The 19,080-nt window shown below is 36.6% G+C and overlaps 1 protein-coding gene across 9 annotated transcripts in view; it reads left to right on the top strand.

Annotated features, from left to right (window-relative positions):
* LOC125465296 (formin-binding protein 1) overlaps window positions 1-19,080 on the top strand; it is a 235,830-nt gene that overhangs the window by 172,949 nt on the left and 43,801 nt on the right. For 7 of the 9 annotated variants that reach the window (XM_048558582.2, XM_048558583.1, XM_048558584.2 and 4 more), the window contains 2 exons: window positions 10,512-10,526; window positions 16,703-16,812. In XM_048558582.2, the coding sequence (XP_048414539.1) occupies window positions 10,512-10,526; window positions 16,703-16,812 (125 nt within the window). The remainder of the gene's footprint in view (window positions 1-10,511; window positions 10,527-16,702; window positions 16,813-19,080) is intronic. The other 2 variants (XM_048558586.2, XM_048558591.2) reach the window with 1 other exon arrangement.

The raw sequence follows: 19,080 nt of genomic DNA, 5'->3' as shown, positions 1-19,080 counted from the left end.
TTAAAATGTTTTGAAACAAAATTAAGTTAAGCTTTTCAGCTTGCTTTCATTAGAACTAGAAAGTTAAAAAAAACAAACTTGAGAAAGGAACAATGATTTATACAGATGAGAAAAAGATATCGATTCGTTGGGCCATTGTAGGCATGAGATATAGTGGGAATAGTTAACTGTCAATCTCAGACCAGGCAGGTAGATTCTGGTGAGGTACCATTTGAATGCAGCTGAAATTGGCAGTTTGAAATTTTGCTGTTTGCCATGCATACTCATGAAAAGCCTGTGGCCACCTCTTCTGGCTCCAATTGGTGCTCAGTCTACCCCAGATTATCTTGGAACAAGGGGTGTCAAAAATTCAAACAGGTGAAGTTAGCTATCCCATGCTGCTACTTTGCGGTCAGTGTTCTCCACTAACAGGATACCTGTGCAAAACCAAAAAAGACATTTAACAGAAAGGATTAATGTGGTAGGAGTTACAGTATGTTATGATGCCAGGTATATAGACCATATGTCCCAATAATTAGCGGACTGTATCAAACAACATGTTTCATTGACAATTCGTAGTGGTCAGCACTCCAATCATGCTCAACCAACTTATGCTTGCAAGTCTGAGAATACCATGTCTAACATTAGATGTGATTCTGTTATTGAACAGTTTTAGAAAAGTATTACTTGGACTGTGCTGAGAATTACACCGGATATCAATTTAAGAATGTCAAAACAGGCTTGCAATGTGATTTATTTGTGCATAATGGAAGCTACGTATATGAACACATGGGACCCTGTTTCATTGGAACAGAAGGAATTCCTACATTTTCACGTTTTTCAGTGGGGAGATAAAGGGATTGTGGAGACTTTCAATCTTTGCTGTATTCCGATGGTGACAATTTGGCCAAAGTCTACCTGTCTGAGAACTAAGATTGACAGTTTTAACTGTTGTAGCTGCATCACATGCTGAAAATTGCCGATCTAATCTATATTCTTCTTGAGCTGTATAAAGTGCTATCCCTTTTTGCTGTTTCCTAGCCCTCATGAAAAGCTTAAATTTTGTCTCCTTGCAGCAATGTGTCGAACTTACAACCACTGTTTGACATTAATTCTGTCTCTGCATCAGTTCTTGAAGATTGAGGACATAATTGGAGCAATTGCTACCCTTCTGCCCTTCTTGTGAAAGCACACACAGGGGGTTCTGCTTAAACACGTGTTCTGGCAATGCAAATTGGCTAAAATGCGATTGATGAATAGGGGAATGCTATTTCTAAAATGCAAACATGTGTTGGCTATAATGCAGTTCTATCAAGTAGGCATCTCACTGACGGGGAGCACTTTGTTATTGATACCTACAGTGTACTTGTACAATGCTTTGATTCTGAGAGTCCCAGAGAAATTCCCTGTTAGTCTTTGTTAAAAATGAAAAGTAAGTAGCCAGCAGGTCTGTTTTCAGGAAAAGTAGGGTGTAGGGGAGAGTGAAAACAGAATATCTAACTTAACTTTTAAAGGAAACACTGTGAGGCACAGGACCTGGGTACAACAGGAGGCTGCAGCAGCCTATTTAGGTAATCAGTCAGATGGTGGTTGACTTGTGTTTCAACTTGATTTTTCCCACCTTTACTCCACATACCTTGATACCCTTGTGGTGTGTTGATAAGATGGCTGAAGGAGTCTGAGTTGCTATGGCAGTATGCACATATGTATATCATAGCAGTCATTATCATAGAATTCCTACAGTGTGGAAACAGGCCCTTCGCCCCAACAAGTCCACACTGACCTTCAGAACGTACTACCCAGATCAATCTTACATAACCCACCTAATCTACACATCCCTGAATGCTATGGGCAATTTCGTATGGCCAATCCATTTTTGGACTGTGGGAAGAAACCAGAGCACCCGGAGGAAACCCAAGCAAACGCAGGGAATATGTGCAAACTCCACACAGACAGTCGCCTGAGGGTAGAATTGAACCCGCGTCCCTGGTGCTGTGAGGCAACAGTGCCACCGTGCTGGCCCTATATATGTCGCAGTGTGGAACTATGGATAGTGGTGGTAGAATCTCCAGTGTTTTCTTAGTCTCACGGCTGACCAGGAATCTCTTGCAATCTTAGTCTGCTACTGGCTGTTTTGGAAAAATTTGCTGATTCACACTCAATCTTTTTAGTCACATTGTGAATACACCTTTCCTGGCCATTGAGTTCTGAGTCAGGATTTGAACCTGGATGTTCTTGCTTTATACCTTTCACAACCTCAGGATATTACAGAGTTTGACAGCCACTGATGTATTTTTGAAATGCAGTCATTGTAGAAATTACAGCAGCTAATTTTCACACAACACAACAACAAGCAACAATGTGATACCAACCAGACAATCAGTCATTGTGTTGCTGACTAAGGGATAAGTATTGATCATGACACCTAGGTAACTGTCCTGTACTTTATGGAAATAGTGAGGACAGTTGTGTCAATCCGAGCTGCGAAGCCACAGTCATATTTGGACCAACCTGTCTGAACAGCTGCTGACAGTAGTGCTATCCTTTTGTGTTATGCTTTTTTGGTGGTCTGCTTGTAACCGTGTTTTTCCCGTGGGCCCAGTTATTTATATAGCGTAATTTTCTATAACATGTAGCACTGGAACGCAACTATCCTGTTGTAGCAGAACCACCTGTAATTGCACCTAATAATGCGCATTTCCTTTAATAAGAACTGCTAATTGTCACGTTCATCAACATAGGAAAAGTCACTTTGCGTACCCTAGAAAAAAAATTCAAGTAGGAGAAGGAACATGGGTCCCAAGATGTGAAAAGGTAAGTACAATAGGAATGATGTCTGGAGATCAAAAACAAGAATGTCAGATCAGATAAACATACAACACAGAACTGGCAATTTATTAACAGTATCCGCCATATATACACAACACGTCCTGCCTTACCTCATCTAACACTGTTTAATATATTCTTCTGTTCTTTTTTCTGGTTTGTATTTCTCTGCCTTCCTTTTCGATACATGATATTCACTTCTGCAACTCCATGTGGTAGGAAGTTCTTTATTGGATTCTATGGATAATATGGTTTCTTCTAAGTTTCTTATTGAATTTGATAGTTATAAAGATCTAAAGCACAGGAAAAAGGCCCTTCAGCCCATTGAGTCAACACTGGTTAGAAACAACCACCTAATGGTTCTAAATTCTAGCTATCTTATACTTATGACGGAAAAGCTCAGTGGCTCTGGCAGCATCTGTGGAGGAGAAAACAAAGTTAACATTTCGGGCCCAGAAACCCTCAGTTCTGAGGAAGGGTCACCGAACCTGAAACATTAACAGTGTTTTCTCCTCCACAGATGCTGCCAGACCTGATGAGCTTTTCCAGCAACTTTGTCTTTGTCTTTGTTCCTGATTTACAGCATCCACGTGCTTTTGGTTTTAATACTTATGACGCTTGTTTTGCGCTCACTAATGCGTAGGCATTTCTGATTACTTTATCAAACCCCTTCATGGTTTTGAACATCCTGACTTGATCAAACACAATTCCTTGCTGTGGATCAAGGCAATTGACTGTATTTTAAACTTTAATTTCTTAATTCTGTTCCCTGTCTTCACCCAAATCTTAACTCTTCCCCCCCCCCCCCCCCCAAACATTTGTACTGTTGTTTAAAAATGCTCAAGGTGGGCTTGTGCAAGCGCTTACATTGTGTTTTGCTGAGGTAAAATTACACTGCACAGTTTATCCTAGGGTAATTTTAACCTTGCTGTGTATTACCACTAGTATTTAGAAGCTTCTGATTTGAGGTTCGGCTATGGCATGAAAGGAGACACAATCCAAGTGGTTAACTGACTAGTGAAGAGAAAAGGGGTTATAGTAAAGGCTGATCAATCAGAGCATTATCTTGTGATAGATTTACCATACACTTAGAATATTATGCTTTATAAATAAAACCTACAGACCCAAAGACCAGAAAGCAACAGCACAGTACTGAAGACACAGTTTAGCTGTTAATTATTTCAGAGCTGCATGATTTTCGTTGTGCAAGTATCAAAATAAAAATCCTGTTGATCAGACCCAGTTACACAAAAATACTGACAATAAATGAAGAGATGACTTTCTTCTTCGGTATCACCAGAACACTTCCCTTTGTGGCTGTTAACCTCATCATTACTGCTAATAGCCAAATCTTTCAAAGGCTAAATTTGCAGCACGCAATCAAAATGTATCATGAGCATATTGTACCTTTTAAAGAAGAGATCTTTATATCTAAAACTTATATCTTGAAATAAACTTTTAATTCTAGCTCTGCTGTGTATTCACTGTAATGAGGTTAACTTATTTGTGTAAGTGGGGTTATTGACTAGAACTCACAATAACACATGGACTTGCTGCTTCATTGTTATGTGTTATTGCATCTCGTGACTCTGAATCCCATCATAACTATCTGCAGAGTAGTTGCTTGCTAATGCTGTTTTGAGAAGCATATGCAGGCTGAATACAGAACCATAAGGTTATGATTTTGTATTTCTGATTGTTGGTTTTTAAAAGCTGTAAGATCATTATTGCTAAGAAGATAAACTGTTTAAGGAAACTAGGCCTAAATCAGTATTGTACTAAATTAATGTTCCCAATTCATGGTTCTCATTAGCATGCTTTCATAGGATAAAAGTATTATAATGAACATGTCTATATTTCCAAGAATTTCAAATGTTCTGGCAGCGTAACATAACATGCTATAAGATGACAGCAGTGATCTCATCTCTTTGAACATCTGTGTGTTTGAAATCTCCAACTCATTTTCTCAGACAAGAGTGGAAAATAGGCAAGTCTCTTTAGAACACAGGTACAAACGTACAGCTAGGACTCGGTGACTGCATTCTCTATACAGGGAAATGGGCTAAATATGGAGCATCAGCAGAGTGGGAGAAAAAAATCAAGTCACTTTTCTCTTTTAATTAAAAATATAATTTTAAGACTATTGTAAATTTTAGACAGCTCATGCAGAGAAAAGAGAAAATAGCAGATCTCCACCCTGACATTAAGATTGTAATTTCCTCATCTTCTCAAAGCTTTGATTCCTTACAGGATGACAATTATTCCTCTGTTTTTCACCTAACTGAACATTGAGCCCTAAATGTAAGATACAGAAACAAAAAAACCTACTGGCTTCTATATATAGTGATTTTATGTACCCCCTTTAATGTAGTAGAATGTTCCAAGATGTTTCACAAAAGAAAGTGTCATATCAGGAGATTCCAGGATGGTGACAAGTTGTTTTATTACGAAGGTCATTCCAGTAGAGCCTAATTTATCCTCACCCTTTAGAAACATGTACTTATCTCAATGTTCTGAATAATCTGAAAATAACACCCACCTTAACCAAATTGTGCTGAGGCTAATTGTAGTATACATTATCGCCTAGTTGAGGTTAATTAGCATAAATCGCATTGAATCCCACATTTGCTTTTCCTGTTTGACTGTTATAAAAAAAATCTGAAGGCATTTGAATGAAGATTGTGAATTTTCAATTCACAGTAAATAATATTTAATAATATGAACATGTTAATTGAGTAATTTATCACAATGCAAAAACAATAAAATTAAAAATCAAATGTGTATTTGAAATGGAATATTTAATGTATTTCAACAGTTGCGCACATCCTCCTAAAGAGTTCAAGAAAAATTAATCACAACTTTTCTTACAATTGTTATCCAGAGACCCCAAATGGTAAGTATAATCATGCAGCTGTTGAAAATAGCGGTATAGTCTGTGGTGTCAGCCATATACTTGATGACATAACTCAGAAGTTTAAAAAACAGTGATACTTGCAAATGGCTATGCTGGACCTCCGTTTTGAAGGACACAAGATAAGTCAGGCCAGTATGTTGCACTCACCAGATTTACAATTTTGTTTTTCTCTCCGTGACACTGCAGCTCACTGCTTTTAGGTGCAAAGTTAATACAAAATACGTTTTGAAAATCACTGCAGATGCTAATGGGTATTATTCAATAATGCAATAAAAATTAGAACTAATTCTCAGTCTTTTGAAGACACGATAGACTGAATGTTCAGTCTGCGGTCAAGACAGATGCATGAGAATATTTTCCAATCCAACTCCACACTGTGTCAGAAGTAGACCTCAATAAGATTTTCAATGTCCAATTCAGGATGATACAAAGATGTTGACTCTGCAGAGTCATTAAGAGGCATGGACAAAGTGTCATCCTGTCAGTGCCGATGAGGGCACAGTGCAACTCAGGATGAAAGCACTGACTCAAAAGTTCCAGCAATTTTTCAAATAAAATTTCCCCAACTGGCCAGAACGTTTAAGGGAGCTGTGGCAAGTTAGAAGTTGTGATTGTGGGGTAGAGCATAAAATGCTATTGGAGCTCTGCCCCCACACCACCATCTTTGTCAATAGTGGAGAGTGGCCTTAATAAGCTCCTTAATTGCTTAAATTGTTATCTGCCACTTATGAGCATTGTGCTATATTACTACTGGTCCAGTTTTTTTATAAACTGACCTTGAGATAGGTCTGCTTTGACTGGCCAGAGATGGGAAGTTCCAAGCACACCCACAATCTTGTGGTCCCCATCAGATTTCAATAATTCAGTCCCTAAAAGTTAATGCAGGATTTGAAGAATATATTAATGTGCAGATGTTAAGATTCTTTAGGTATTAATCCAGTGCCACCAGGATAATGCCAATCTTAAATTTCTTTAAAAGGTGGGCTGCACTAATACATGTCAGGCTGGAGAAAGGCACAATATGGATGTTTTTCTTTGCATTCAACTTCAAACACTGCCGTTGTATGCTTAAAATGGAAAGTTTAATTTCATACCGTGAATATACCACTTTTTGGAGTGTAGAAAATAATTCTAAGGGTTTAAATTTAAGTGGGAGAGAGGGGACATGAGGAAAATATTGTTCATGAAGAAGTCTTGCCTGAAATTTCTGTGATGTAGATGTCAAGAAGTGTTTAGCTGTTAGAGATAAGAGTTTGGATTAGAATTTATGATCTACAGACAGCTGAGCTAAACTCATAGTGGGTTCTTTTTATATTGCTGGCATTACCAGTTCAACATGTTACTCATACCTGCCTGCGGCCACACAAATGGTATAGAGTGAAGTATAAAGCTGCATCCAAGATGAAAAGAGTATTTCATTTAAATCAATTTAATTATAAACAGATTGCACTTGAGTCCTTGGTTTATATTGAGCGATTTTTGCTTCTGGGGTATATATAAATCATTGAGATGACTCTTGAAAGGATATAGCTAATTTGAGTTGCAGGGTTCCTGTTGATTTCTATGGAAAAAGAATGAAGTCAGCTTTCTGAAAATATTGAGATCACCCACAATAGATTATGCCAGAAATCTGAAAAAGCCCAGCCAACAATAAATTACAGTCAGATTTAAGGTGATGAATAGCACTTGTGAAGAGTAAATGTTGAATGCAGCCAGCCCAAGTACTATACCAATAGATAAAATTGGGTGTCATAGATTGCGTAGAAGAAATTTGTTATCTCGCCTTGCCTTTGGGGAACTCATTCACTTCATGCAGATTCCTTCACTACACCTAATGAAGGATTGGAATAATAGGTCAGTACTTCGATCTTCTAATCTATGGTATAGTGGATACCTATGTTGTTGCTATCTCTGAGCAGTGATGTAAGCACATCTGTCTACCCATGTTTTCAGTAGGGAAATAATGCTGCAGAGAAACCAAAGAAGTGTAGTGGAATGAAACAAAAATTGAAATTGATGATAGCAAATACACAATTAATGGTGTAATTTCTAAGAAGGCATGCTGATATGGATTCTGCTTTTGGGGCATTAATTCACATTTCTGAATTTTCTAGCTGTAGTTAAAATATTTTGGATAATGAATTAACTTATTGAACAGCATTTGTAACATTTAAGATCGCATCTAACTAATATCAGGGTTGCAGCTAGTCCTGGTACTTTTTCTGAGGTAATGCATTAACTTTGCAATATTTTACAGTAATTGAATCTTGCATAAGATAATTTATAACTTCAGTTTGCATTTTTGAATAAAGTAAATTAAGTTTTGAATCCAGAATAAATACTTTGTATTTAATGTGCAATTATCTAATACTAGAAGGACGTACAGTGTAGAGTAACATTTTTATTTACTTAGAATTTTGTTAGTTATGAAACTTTGTCATTCATTTCCAAATTAATTATTCTGAAAATAATGGACATCACTGGCTTGGCTAGAATTTATTGCCTATCCCCAGTTTCCTAGCTTTCAGATCAGTTCTGTTTGTTTGATTTGGTTATGCATTGTTTTGACTTCATTTTTGGTTCTGTTTTAAATACCTGACAATTGTTATTCTGACTCAATCTCACTTGAATTATCCACAAACTAAGAGTCAGTTTGAAAGGCTTAAAAGGATTTTACTCCATTGAACTTAATTTAAGGACAGTTTATGTTTGATACAGAAAAATATTATTTTGTCATTTTAGTTTCTTATTTTTAATTAAATGTTCCGTCCCCAAAGGAGTATTTTTTCCATCTGAAAGTTTTAAAAAGCAATTTAAAAGCATTTTTAATAGTACTAGTTTTTAGTTGAGCTAAATTTTGATTTTAAAATCCCATTTAGTTTTTCCACAGGGTGTGATATAAGTAGTATATTAAATGTGAAGCTTTCATGTTTGTGCTGTGCAAGTAGTTTGTCTGTTGGAAAGCTTATGTTACATCTTCATTGTTCTGGGCTAAGGTTCATAAGGTGGCCATTCTGTAATGTTATTGGAATGTAAATAATATGGTTTTGGCAGTAAGTTTTGTGACATGCAAGAGCAATATTCTCGGCTGTACTTAATTATTATTCGTTGGCTTTCATTACTGATCCTTCCGTTGAAAACTACGAATCACTGACCACAAGGGCATGGGAAACAAATACCATTCAGCCCATCCAGCACTTATTCTTCAAATCTATTTTTAAAACACTTGTGTTTATAAAACACAGTGGGGGAAAAGATACTTAAATTCCACTTTGATGGTTGCTGGTGTATTTAGAAACCATAGTACTGGTAGAAGGCAACCATAGAAGTTAAGCACTTGACTGTAAAAATCAAAGTTTGATGTAGGTTTTAACTCAGAGTTGTCTATCACTGAAAATTACTCAATTTTGTTTAGTAAGTATCTTGAGCTTTTAGCCAAGTTAGTGATTCAAGCATCATTTGAAAGCAGAGTGTTTCATCACTGTTTGTCTTGCTTAGTTAAAGTGGCATTCATTGTAATCTGATCACAGTTGGGAATAACTGTGGGCTTGAATTTCAGCAATAGTTAGGACACGACTGAAAATCTTATATTTTTTGAACATTTTTTAGTTGGTGGAAAAGACTCTGCTTGACTCTCATATGTGGTGCTCGCAAATTATCTGAATAACATAGTAGAACATGTAATAATATCCTCATTCCAATAATCTGTACTTACAAGTTTAAACTTTCATCATAAGCACTTTGCCTTAGAATGCAGTTGTCTGCAGGCTTCAAAATCAATCTCAATATATTTGACACGTTGCTATTGATCAGACCACTGTTGGTGTACTAGATACCAACGTTTCCTTCTTTATGAAAGATGGCACGTCTTAATTCTATACTTTGAGATGAAAGACAGAAAGGATTGAAAATGAGAAAATTGAGCTGTCTGCAATTTAAATAATGTTGTATTGTCCTTATAATACTGTGTAGAACAGAGGATGAGTAACAGAAAAGAACATCATATTTATTTTTCATTAAGATGTATGGCTCTGTAGTTCACAAGCAAGTAGTAAATGGCAGTTTTTCTAATTAGTGATCTGTAAATAACCAATGTATATTTTCCATTACATATTCTGAAGGCACTTCAATTAAATAATGGTATGAGAAGGAGCTGCTAAAAGATGAAAATAGTGGTTGTGACAAAGAATGTGAGACCTGGGATGTCATTTTGAATGTCACTAATAAACTTGCATTAGACTTAATTTGCAGTTGTATTAATGCCTATCAGAAAGACCAAAGAGAACATTTGCTTTGCAACTGGAAATTTGGGATGTAAGAATGATATTTGATTTGCAGAGTCTGACGGACCCCAAGCTACTAAAATTATGAAAATATAACGGTGGATGCAAGTTAGATTGATGTCTTAGGATTTTGTTTAGTCTTTCGATTGACAGAATCATGCTTTAGAAAGTAAAATGGATTGGACAATTTCCAATAGAGTGAATTGTACATAGCATGTAGTAGGAATAGACGTAATGACCTAACTGTTCCAATCTCTCACGTTCTTATATGGTACTGTCCACAGGTTGCACTGATATTGTACAGTTATTTTAGTAGTACTTTAATAGTATAATTTTCACATCTTCATGGATCATTTAAAGATGGCTTCCTTATGAACCAGGTTCACTAACGTTCACAATGTTCATTCAATACAGATAATTCTTGAAGTATTTACAAATGCGTAATCATTTTCTATTGACTTGTCAATCTTTTCTCTTTTTCCACCTTTCCTCTCCAATTTTGCGTGAAGCTTTCTCTCAAACTGGTAAGCAATGTGGCATTTTGTGTGTCTGTTCAAGTTCTAATATGATTCACCAATCCTGTTAACCACCTGCAAAGTTAATTGTGACAGTCCTTTAATTTGTCTTTCGTCCATCAATGTATTGTTTTTATCAGAAAACTTTGTACAGGCCTGTAATCTAATTGAGGTGATCATGGTGTCTTTGTTTAATCAAAACTTTAAGCAACTAACATGTGCAATTAAAAGTACAGCACTTTATTTCTGTTGATCTTCATATGTCTTATTTGTAATGCTAATAAACTAAATAATTTATCTGTATTTTCTGTAGTAAGTTTGTGTATCGAAGCAAATTTGCACATGTTGTGTTAATTTTAGTTGTCCACGTGCAGGCTTCTGGCATATTAGTTCAATCACACAATCTGAAAATAATTTACATGTGGTCTGTATTGCGATTAGATCAACACAGAATATTTTCTACATTCCAAAGAGCACAGTACATGCACATATTGAAAATAGAAAGTTTACTAATGACTTGAAAATTTCTTTTCATGCCTGCATACCCGTTATATATTAATCAGAATATTCATCAATCATTGCTGGTAACTTTTATTCTCCTGTTTTTGTAAAGGTGAAGAAACTATATTTTAAAACCTTTGTTAGGAGGCTAGGCTAGAATTTTTCTCTCTTTTATACTGAGGAAAGTATTTCTCTTGCAATATCGGTTATTGAAGTTTCAGCAGTTTAAACCATGGATTCACCGTACAGAGAAGGAATAATGGAATTGCAAGAGTCAAAATTTGGGGAGGCCGCATTAATAAAGGTGACAGAGTTAACAGAAATTACTAGCCAAAACATGTTTCCATGAAACAAACTGATATGACATGAATTTCGGCCATGCTCTTATTATTCATATTATCTGTATAGCTGTCAGAATTTTAACTGCATTTTTTAAAAAGTGACTTCTACGGATCATGTCTGAAATACTTTGAAAAGAAGCTACTCTTAATTTATCCTTTCTTGTTCAATATTAGTTAATTTGCTTAAAACTTCTTTTGTTTCCGATAATGCTACTAAACGCTTAACAAAACATTACGTATTTTGACACAATGCTCTCGAAACAACAGCATTCTTTAGAAATCTGAGAACTTGCCTCCCAAAGTTAAAATCAGGTTATCCAGAAAGGATAGCATTCATCAATTTTTCACAAACTCAAAAACACATAAATCCTAAACTGACTTTGTTGGCAGTTGCTTCATCTGTACATTGAAAAGAATATTCAAGAAATATTTCCAATGTGAGATATTTTTTCCTCTTTGGCAAAAGAACAGGTAATTTTTAGAGTGAAACTAACACTCAGATCAAGTTAAGAAAGCTTGAAGGGATATCACAGCTTTGGGGTTTACACATATACTGGGGTTCTGAAGTTCCAATGTCAAGTGAAGCAAAGAAGTATAATATATAACCATGAGGCTAAATACTCAACCTAAATAAAAAGGTTCTTCACGCTCAGTGTTCAATAATTCTGCATCATAATTTTGCATGCAGCCAGAATCTCAGAACAATTACAGTGCAGGAGGAGGCCATGTTGCCCATTGTGCCTGCACCAGCTCTTTAAGCATTTTAACTTGAGTCTCAATCTTCTGTCTTTTTCTCTTATTACTGCAGATTACTTCTATTTAAATAATTATTCACTGCTGCCCTTGAATGCTTCAGTTGAACCTGTGCTCAGTACCCTTCCAGGCAGCGTATTCCAGATCCTAACTACTGCCTGTGCCAAAAATCATGTTTTTTTGCCTCAACTTGCATTTGCTTCTTTTGTAAAAAAACCAAAACTATACCATCTGATTCTCAATCCTTTTATGAGTCTACTGTGTAGACCTCTCATGATTTTGGAAACTTAGATCATAGAATCCCTACAGTGTGGAAACAGGCCCTTCAGGCCAACAGTCCACACCAACCCTCAGAGCATTCCACCCAGAACTATCCCCCATAATCCACCTAATTGACACATCCCTGAACACTATGGGCAGTTTGGCATGTCCAGTCCACCTAGCCTGCTCATCTTTAGACTGTGGGAGGAAACTGGAGCACCTGGTGGAAACCCAGGCAGACACAAGAAGAATGTGCAAACTCCACATAGTCGTCCAAGGATGGAATCAAACCTGGGTTCCTGGTGCTGTGAGGCAGCATTGCTAACCATTTAGCCACCGTGCCACCCCAAACTTCTATAAGATCTCCCATTATCTTTCCCCTCTACAAGGAAAACGCCCTCAATGTTTCCAGTTTTGCACTTAAATGAAGTGTTTCATCTCTTGAAATGTTTTGTAAACCTCTTCTGCACACTTAAATGTATTTGCAACCTCCCTATAATATAGCCTCCGGAAATGGATGCAGTTCTCCAGCTGAAGTCTAACCAGTGTCCTAAAGAAGTTCGTTATAACCTCCCAGCTCCTAGAATTCTATACTCTTTATAAGTAGCACTGTCAACCTGTCTGGTCACTCTTAATGACTTATGTACATATACACCACGTCTCTCTTCTCCTGAACACACTTGAAAATAGTACTCCTCTTTTGATATCAAGCACAGAGAATGCAGGAGAAACTCAGGATTGACAGCACCTCTGGAAAGAGAAACGGTTACCGTTTTGAGTCCAATATGATTCCTTTCCTGAAGTTCTGAAAAAGTGCCATTTCGAACTGAAAATGTGAACTCCGAGTTTCTCTTTTGACAAATGCTGCTAGATCTGCTGAGTTTCTTCAGCATTCTTTGTTTGTTTCCAATTTCCAGCAATATTTTGCTTTTTTTCTTATACTGTCTCTCCAGTTTGTACAAAGAGATTTCAAGATTGGACAAATCTGAAGGCTATATCTGACAAAAGGTCCTCCTAAATAAGAGCATACCATTAGAATTTATGAAAGCTGAACCTTTGGCACTAATTTAAGTGACATGTACAAATAGTTAGGTTCCAAAATAATGCAAAAATGATTTCAAAGTTATTTCTCCCTTGTGTTATTACATAGACAGAAGGCAGGATTTTAAACACTTCTTTTACAAAAGACTTCGGACATTTAAGGAAATGCAGCATCTTTTGGTTTTGTACAATTCCTGGCCAATGCTTTTTCAGGCTGTTTTCCCCATCCCTCCACACTCCATGCCATGTAACCACCCATTACTGCTTGTTGGCTTTTAATGGCCAGAGGCAGTATAACTTTGAATAATGGCAGGGCACCAGCACTAAAATGTACTTAATAATCTGGCCTAGACAAAATATTCTTTATTGTCACATGTACTCCATTGTAGAAATACAGTAAAAAGCTTTTACGATGTATGCTAGTTCTAGCGCCATCTTAGGTACAAGTACCTTGGTACAAATCTTGGACATTAGAGAGAAATAAAAACTCATTGCATTACTTTACAGAGGTTAAAAAATAAGTTAGAAATAAGACATCGTTGAAGAAGAGACATTACAGTCAAGTAAAAAATTTCGAATAAACATTACTTATAGCAGATAGGAAATTATAAACGTTTCTGCCCTAATGTTAGCATTGATACACTACCCATCTGTATGAATGAGTCACTGAGAAGAGGCTCAGGGAGGTAAACAGAATCATAATGGAATACAATGCAGTAATAGTACAAAAATAAAGAATTTGGTTAAATGTGTTCTGTGTTGCAGTCAAAGTGTGACAGCTTATCAACAGTCCTCCTTTCAGGTTTAAAATCGGACTTTTGCATTTTATCTGTACATACTTATTCAGTGAAGAATGTCACATTGGAAATTATACCTTGTGACATTTGTGTTTAATTCTTTAGTGTAATACTTTCTCTGGTGGAAGGCTATTTCATGTCGTAGAGATGAAGCCAAATATATGGGAACTCTATTTAAGCTACGTCCATGTAAAAAAAAAAAGTTGTTCATTTAACTTAGTTAACTTGTTTAATAATAGTATGTTAGTATTATTAAATTTTCAAAATAATTTCTTTTATCCTCACTGAACAATCAATCATTCAGGACTTGCAATGATTTTCATGAATGCTCAGATTGTAAATTTCAGTGCACCACAGAACAATTAAGTTACTATGTTATGTATTGAAATGGAAATATATAATGTAGTAAGCAGAACTTATTGCAGCGCATGTTTGAGATGATAAAGAATTTAGTCGGCTCAATATATTTAACCATTGAATTGAAAGTATGCTGCTTCCAGGCACCCATGGCTACTTCTGCTTTAAAGCTCCTTTTGGATATTTGAAAGTTTCTATGCTTTGGTTTTGCGTAGTAGAATTCAAACTCCAAACAAAAATGCGAAGTGTTAATATTTCTCAGTTTCTTTAAAAGATGAGTTAGCTTCTTTAGAGTAATTAAGATCACTTAAAGGTGCAGACAGAGGTGTTAGAAATTTTATCACTCGCCTAATGCATGCATCTCCATTCACACAAGAAAAATCATTAAAACAATTCCAGTCACACCTTTCTAATGATCATTGATGGTATTTTCAGCATTACTGGAATGCCTGTTTCAGTAACTTCACCTATTCATGAAACTGCTATGCAAAACTTTTAAAATTGCCATTCACCGTGAATGGATATTCAATTTAGAATTAATCTAATTCAAAATTGGAATGTGTTTGATCGCCGACATTCATTTGTTTAAAAGCATTGTATGAATTGATATACACACAGTAACATTATGAAATCAATGAACCTTCACAGAAGGAACTTATGTGTGAAAATTTATTTCTGGTATATGTAAACCTTCATCTACAATTATGTTGTGGGTTTAGTGAGGTGTTAATATAATTAATATCTGGCAGACCTTAGAGCAAACTTACCAAATGTGTAAAGCTAACCATCAAGAAAACTTTGGGAACATTGACCAGGATCTACCTTTTGTATTTTCACCCTCATTATACCCTTTTGAATAGCTAACATGCCAAGAGATAAACTTGAATGATCAGCATCTTGCGTTGTGTGTGTGGTAATAGATTCTAAAAGCGGTTAGGTTATTTTCATTTCTCCCAATTATGGCAACGTTTAGTTTGATGATTATAGGCAGCTGCTCATATTTTTAACAGCTTTCATTTCTATGGTTTGCCCTTACTATAACGTGGTTGGAATCTTCCAAAATAAAGTGTTGACTAAGTCCAAAGGTACAAGAGTTGGGAGTAGGGAAGCCCATCATCGACAAAGATGGCACAGCCCACCAAACCTCCAGCAGACAGCTGGGCTTTCTACCAGAATTAAGGAAATGCCAGTTGCTAAGAATTGGCAGCTAGTTCAGAGGTCAACTTCTCCAGCAGTCCCACGGCAAAGCAATGGCTGTGCTAAAATCTCTCCTTCATACAGATGATGTTTGGGGTTGAGGTGCTGGGGGATGGAGGGGATAGAAGATTGTTTCTGGTGTTCAGGATTATGGGGTAAAAGGGATATGGGGATTGTAAGCAAGGGCAAATGGTGATTCACAGTGACCACCCACCTGCCCTAGGTTTAGTCCTTCAGTTGTGCAAACATCAAGGGCACTGTTTCCAATTGATAACCTGTTCATACTGGTTTAGCTGTCGAGTAGACCACCTCTTTGTTGTACAGTCTAGAGCTGAAATCATTATAGAGCAGAAGAGATGTGGCCCAGGCATTCATCAGGTTCACTTTCTACCTCCAATTCTGGAAGATTTCTTCCAATTGCATTATCCACTGTTGAAAACTTGGGGCACGTACTGTTAAATAGGCATCAGAAATGACATTTCAATTCCCTAGTGTTTCCAGGGGATCCTTTGATAGTGGGAGACCGGCAAAATTGCAAAAGAATTTCAACTGGCAATAATGAAGAAATTAGAATACTATTAGTAAATGCACGCAAATATGTAAGAGTTTCAACTGTGTTAGGAATTATTTTCTGAACTAAGTACAAAATGTTACAGGAAACAGTACACTAACATCAAGTCAAATCAAAAATGTACTGCCTGCATGTCTGTATCTGTATCTAGAATTAGTTAATTGTTTATTAAAGCAGGCAAATGGCCTGTGTAATGGCCAAAAGGCTAAAATATTTTAGTTTTGACAGACAAGAACTCCTGGCAAGGAAAGGTTTCTTTTTAAAATGACTGTCGCTTTGCTAAAGTTTGGCACCGAAACAGAAGTATGACTGCAAAAATATAAATCCTGCTTGAGACACTGACTATGGTGATTACAATTTGGATAGGGTTCGGGACCAGAAGACTTCAGCAATCTTCCACCAGAGCAACGAAGAAAGAAACTTCAGCAAAAAATTGATGAAATTAACAAAGAAATCCAGAAAGAATCTGATCAAAAGTAAGTGTGATGCTTCACATAATACAGAATTTTTTTACATTTGCTGTGTCCAAGGCATAAGTCAGCAGTGTGATGGAATATGCTCAGCTTGTCTGGATGAGTATTGATGCTTGACACCATCAGGGTCAAAATAACCCACTTGATGGATACCACATCCACAAACATTCACTTCCTCTACGACTGACTCCAGTAGCAGCAGTATTTACTATCTACAGGATACGTTGTAGAAGTTCAGTTCCTTCAAAGCTCGAGGCCATTACCATTTAGAAGGACAAGGGCAGCAGATAAATGTGAACACCGCTACCTACTAGACCTCCTTTGAGCCACTCATCACCCTGGCTTGGAAATATATTGCCTTCCTTCATTTTCACTACGTAAAAATCCTGGAATTCTGTCCCTAATGGTATTTTGGAACTACCTGCAGCATCCAGACTGCAACATTTCAAGAAGGCGATTCACACCACCTTCTCAAGAGCAAATAGAGATGGGTAATAAATCACAGAATTGTTAAAGCATTGGAGGACGTCATTCAGCCCATTGTGCCTGTCTGGTTCTGTCACTTAGTACCAGTCTCCCACCTTTTCCCTAAATCCCTGCACACCATTTCTATCTAAATAACCATCCAGAACCCTTGATTGTCTAATTGAACTTGCCTGTATCACATTTCCAAGCAGTGCATTCCATACCCTAACTACTTGTGCGAAAAAAAATTTCTTATATCACCCCTGCTTTGTTTGCATGTCACTTTAAATCAATGTCCTCTCATTCTTCTTCCTTTTACAAGCAGGAACAGCTCTCCTATCCAGCCTGCTCGTTATTTTAAAAAAAATCCACTAAATCTTCTGTCAGCTGCATTTAATCTTCAATCTATCCTCATATCTGAAATTTCTCATTCCTAGAACCATTCTTGTACATTGCTTCTGCACTGTCTCCAAAGCATTCACACCTTTCCTATAATGTGGGTGCCACACCTGTACTCAAGTACAATACTCCAGCTGAAGTCGAACAGGTATCTTGTTCAAGTTCAACATCACCTGACTTCTCTTGTACTCTATGCCTCTATTAATAAAGCTGAGGTTACTGTATCCTTTAACTGCACTGTACATGTGGCCACCATTCATGAGCTGTACACATATGAACCCAAGACCCTGTACCCTCTTTCAATGTTTTCCAGCCGAAGTGCTTCACTTTACATTTCTGATGTTGGCCCAACCAGTGACACCTACATCCGATTTTTTTTTTGTTTTAAAAAAAGACTTAAAAGCTAATGACAGTACTGGCATCAGTAAGCATCTGTTAAAAGTTTCTTGTGAGTGCTTCACATCTTCACTTATTTGAAGTTCAAATTGGAATTAACTCTCATTTTACTGTTGATATCCATTCATTTGTTTCTCGGGAAATATTTTAGCCGGCTAGTTGATTGTTTAAAAAAGTTAGAGAAATTAAATATTAAACCATTAAATATTTGATGAGTCAACGAAGAAGAACCTTCTTACACTGAAATTTGGCATTCGATTATTTTTTAACTCCGCATAGTTTCTGTTATAGCTTCTTAGTTTTCTCAGCATCAAAGAAGAAGGCAAGGAGACTTTACACTTTATCAATAAAATAAACTAAAAATCAAAAGAACTGCAGATGCTGTAAATCAGGAACAAAAACAGAGTTGCTGGAAAAGCTCAGCAGGTCTGGCAGCATCTGTGAAGAAAAAAAATCAGAGTTAACGTTTTGGGTCCATTGACCCTTCCTCAGAACTCTGGGGGAGGGCCACTGGACTCAAAACGTTAACGCTGATTTTCTCTGCACAGATGCTGCCAGACTTGCTGAGCTTTTCCAGTATCTTTGTTTCTGTTTGTGAATAAAATAACTAGTTGTTTAAAGGAATTAGAGGAGATGGAGGCACATGGTGTTAACTTGGCATGATCTTTTTGAAGTAATGTCATAAAAGCATTTGCTTGGAGATCTCTGCTTGAGATGTTGGATCATCTTGAAAATTCATAACGTGTACAAAGAAATCTTTTGGCCTACTCAAATTATTTGAAGTAATTTTACTTATTTTTAAAACATTTACGTTGAAGAGATTCTCACGTTTGTGTTATTGAAAATGGAATACTTTCAGTTTTAGCATACAGTATAGCAAAGTCCATTTTGTGCTTTAACTTGAACCACAGTCTGTTCAACTCTACAGCACCAGCATGCATTTAATTTCTTATATCAACCTTATCAGGTCTAATAATATAATATGTCTTTGAATTATTTTCAAATTGCCCA

Source organism: Stegostoma tigrinum, chromosome 29, assembly GCF_030684315.1.
Source record: "Stegostoma tigrinum isolate sSteTig4 chromosome 29, sSteTig4.hap1, whole genome shotgun sequence".
In the NCBI taxonomy this organism is placed as follows: domain Eukaryota; kingdom Metazoa; phylum Chordata; class Chondrichthyes; order Orectolobiformes; family Stegostomatidae; genus Stegostoma; species Stegostoma tigrinum.
This window is presented reverse-complemented; position numbering and strand designations above follow the sequence as displayed.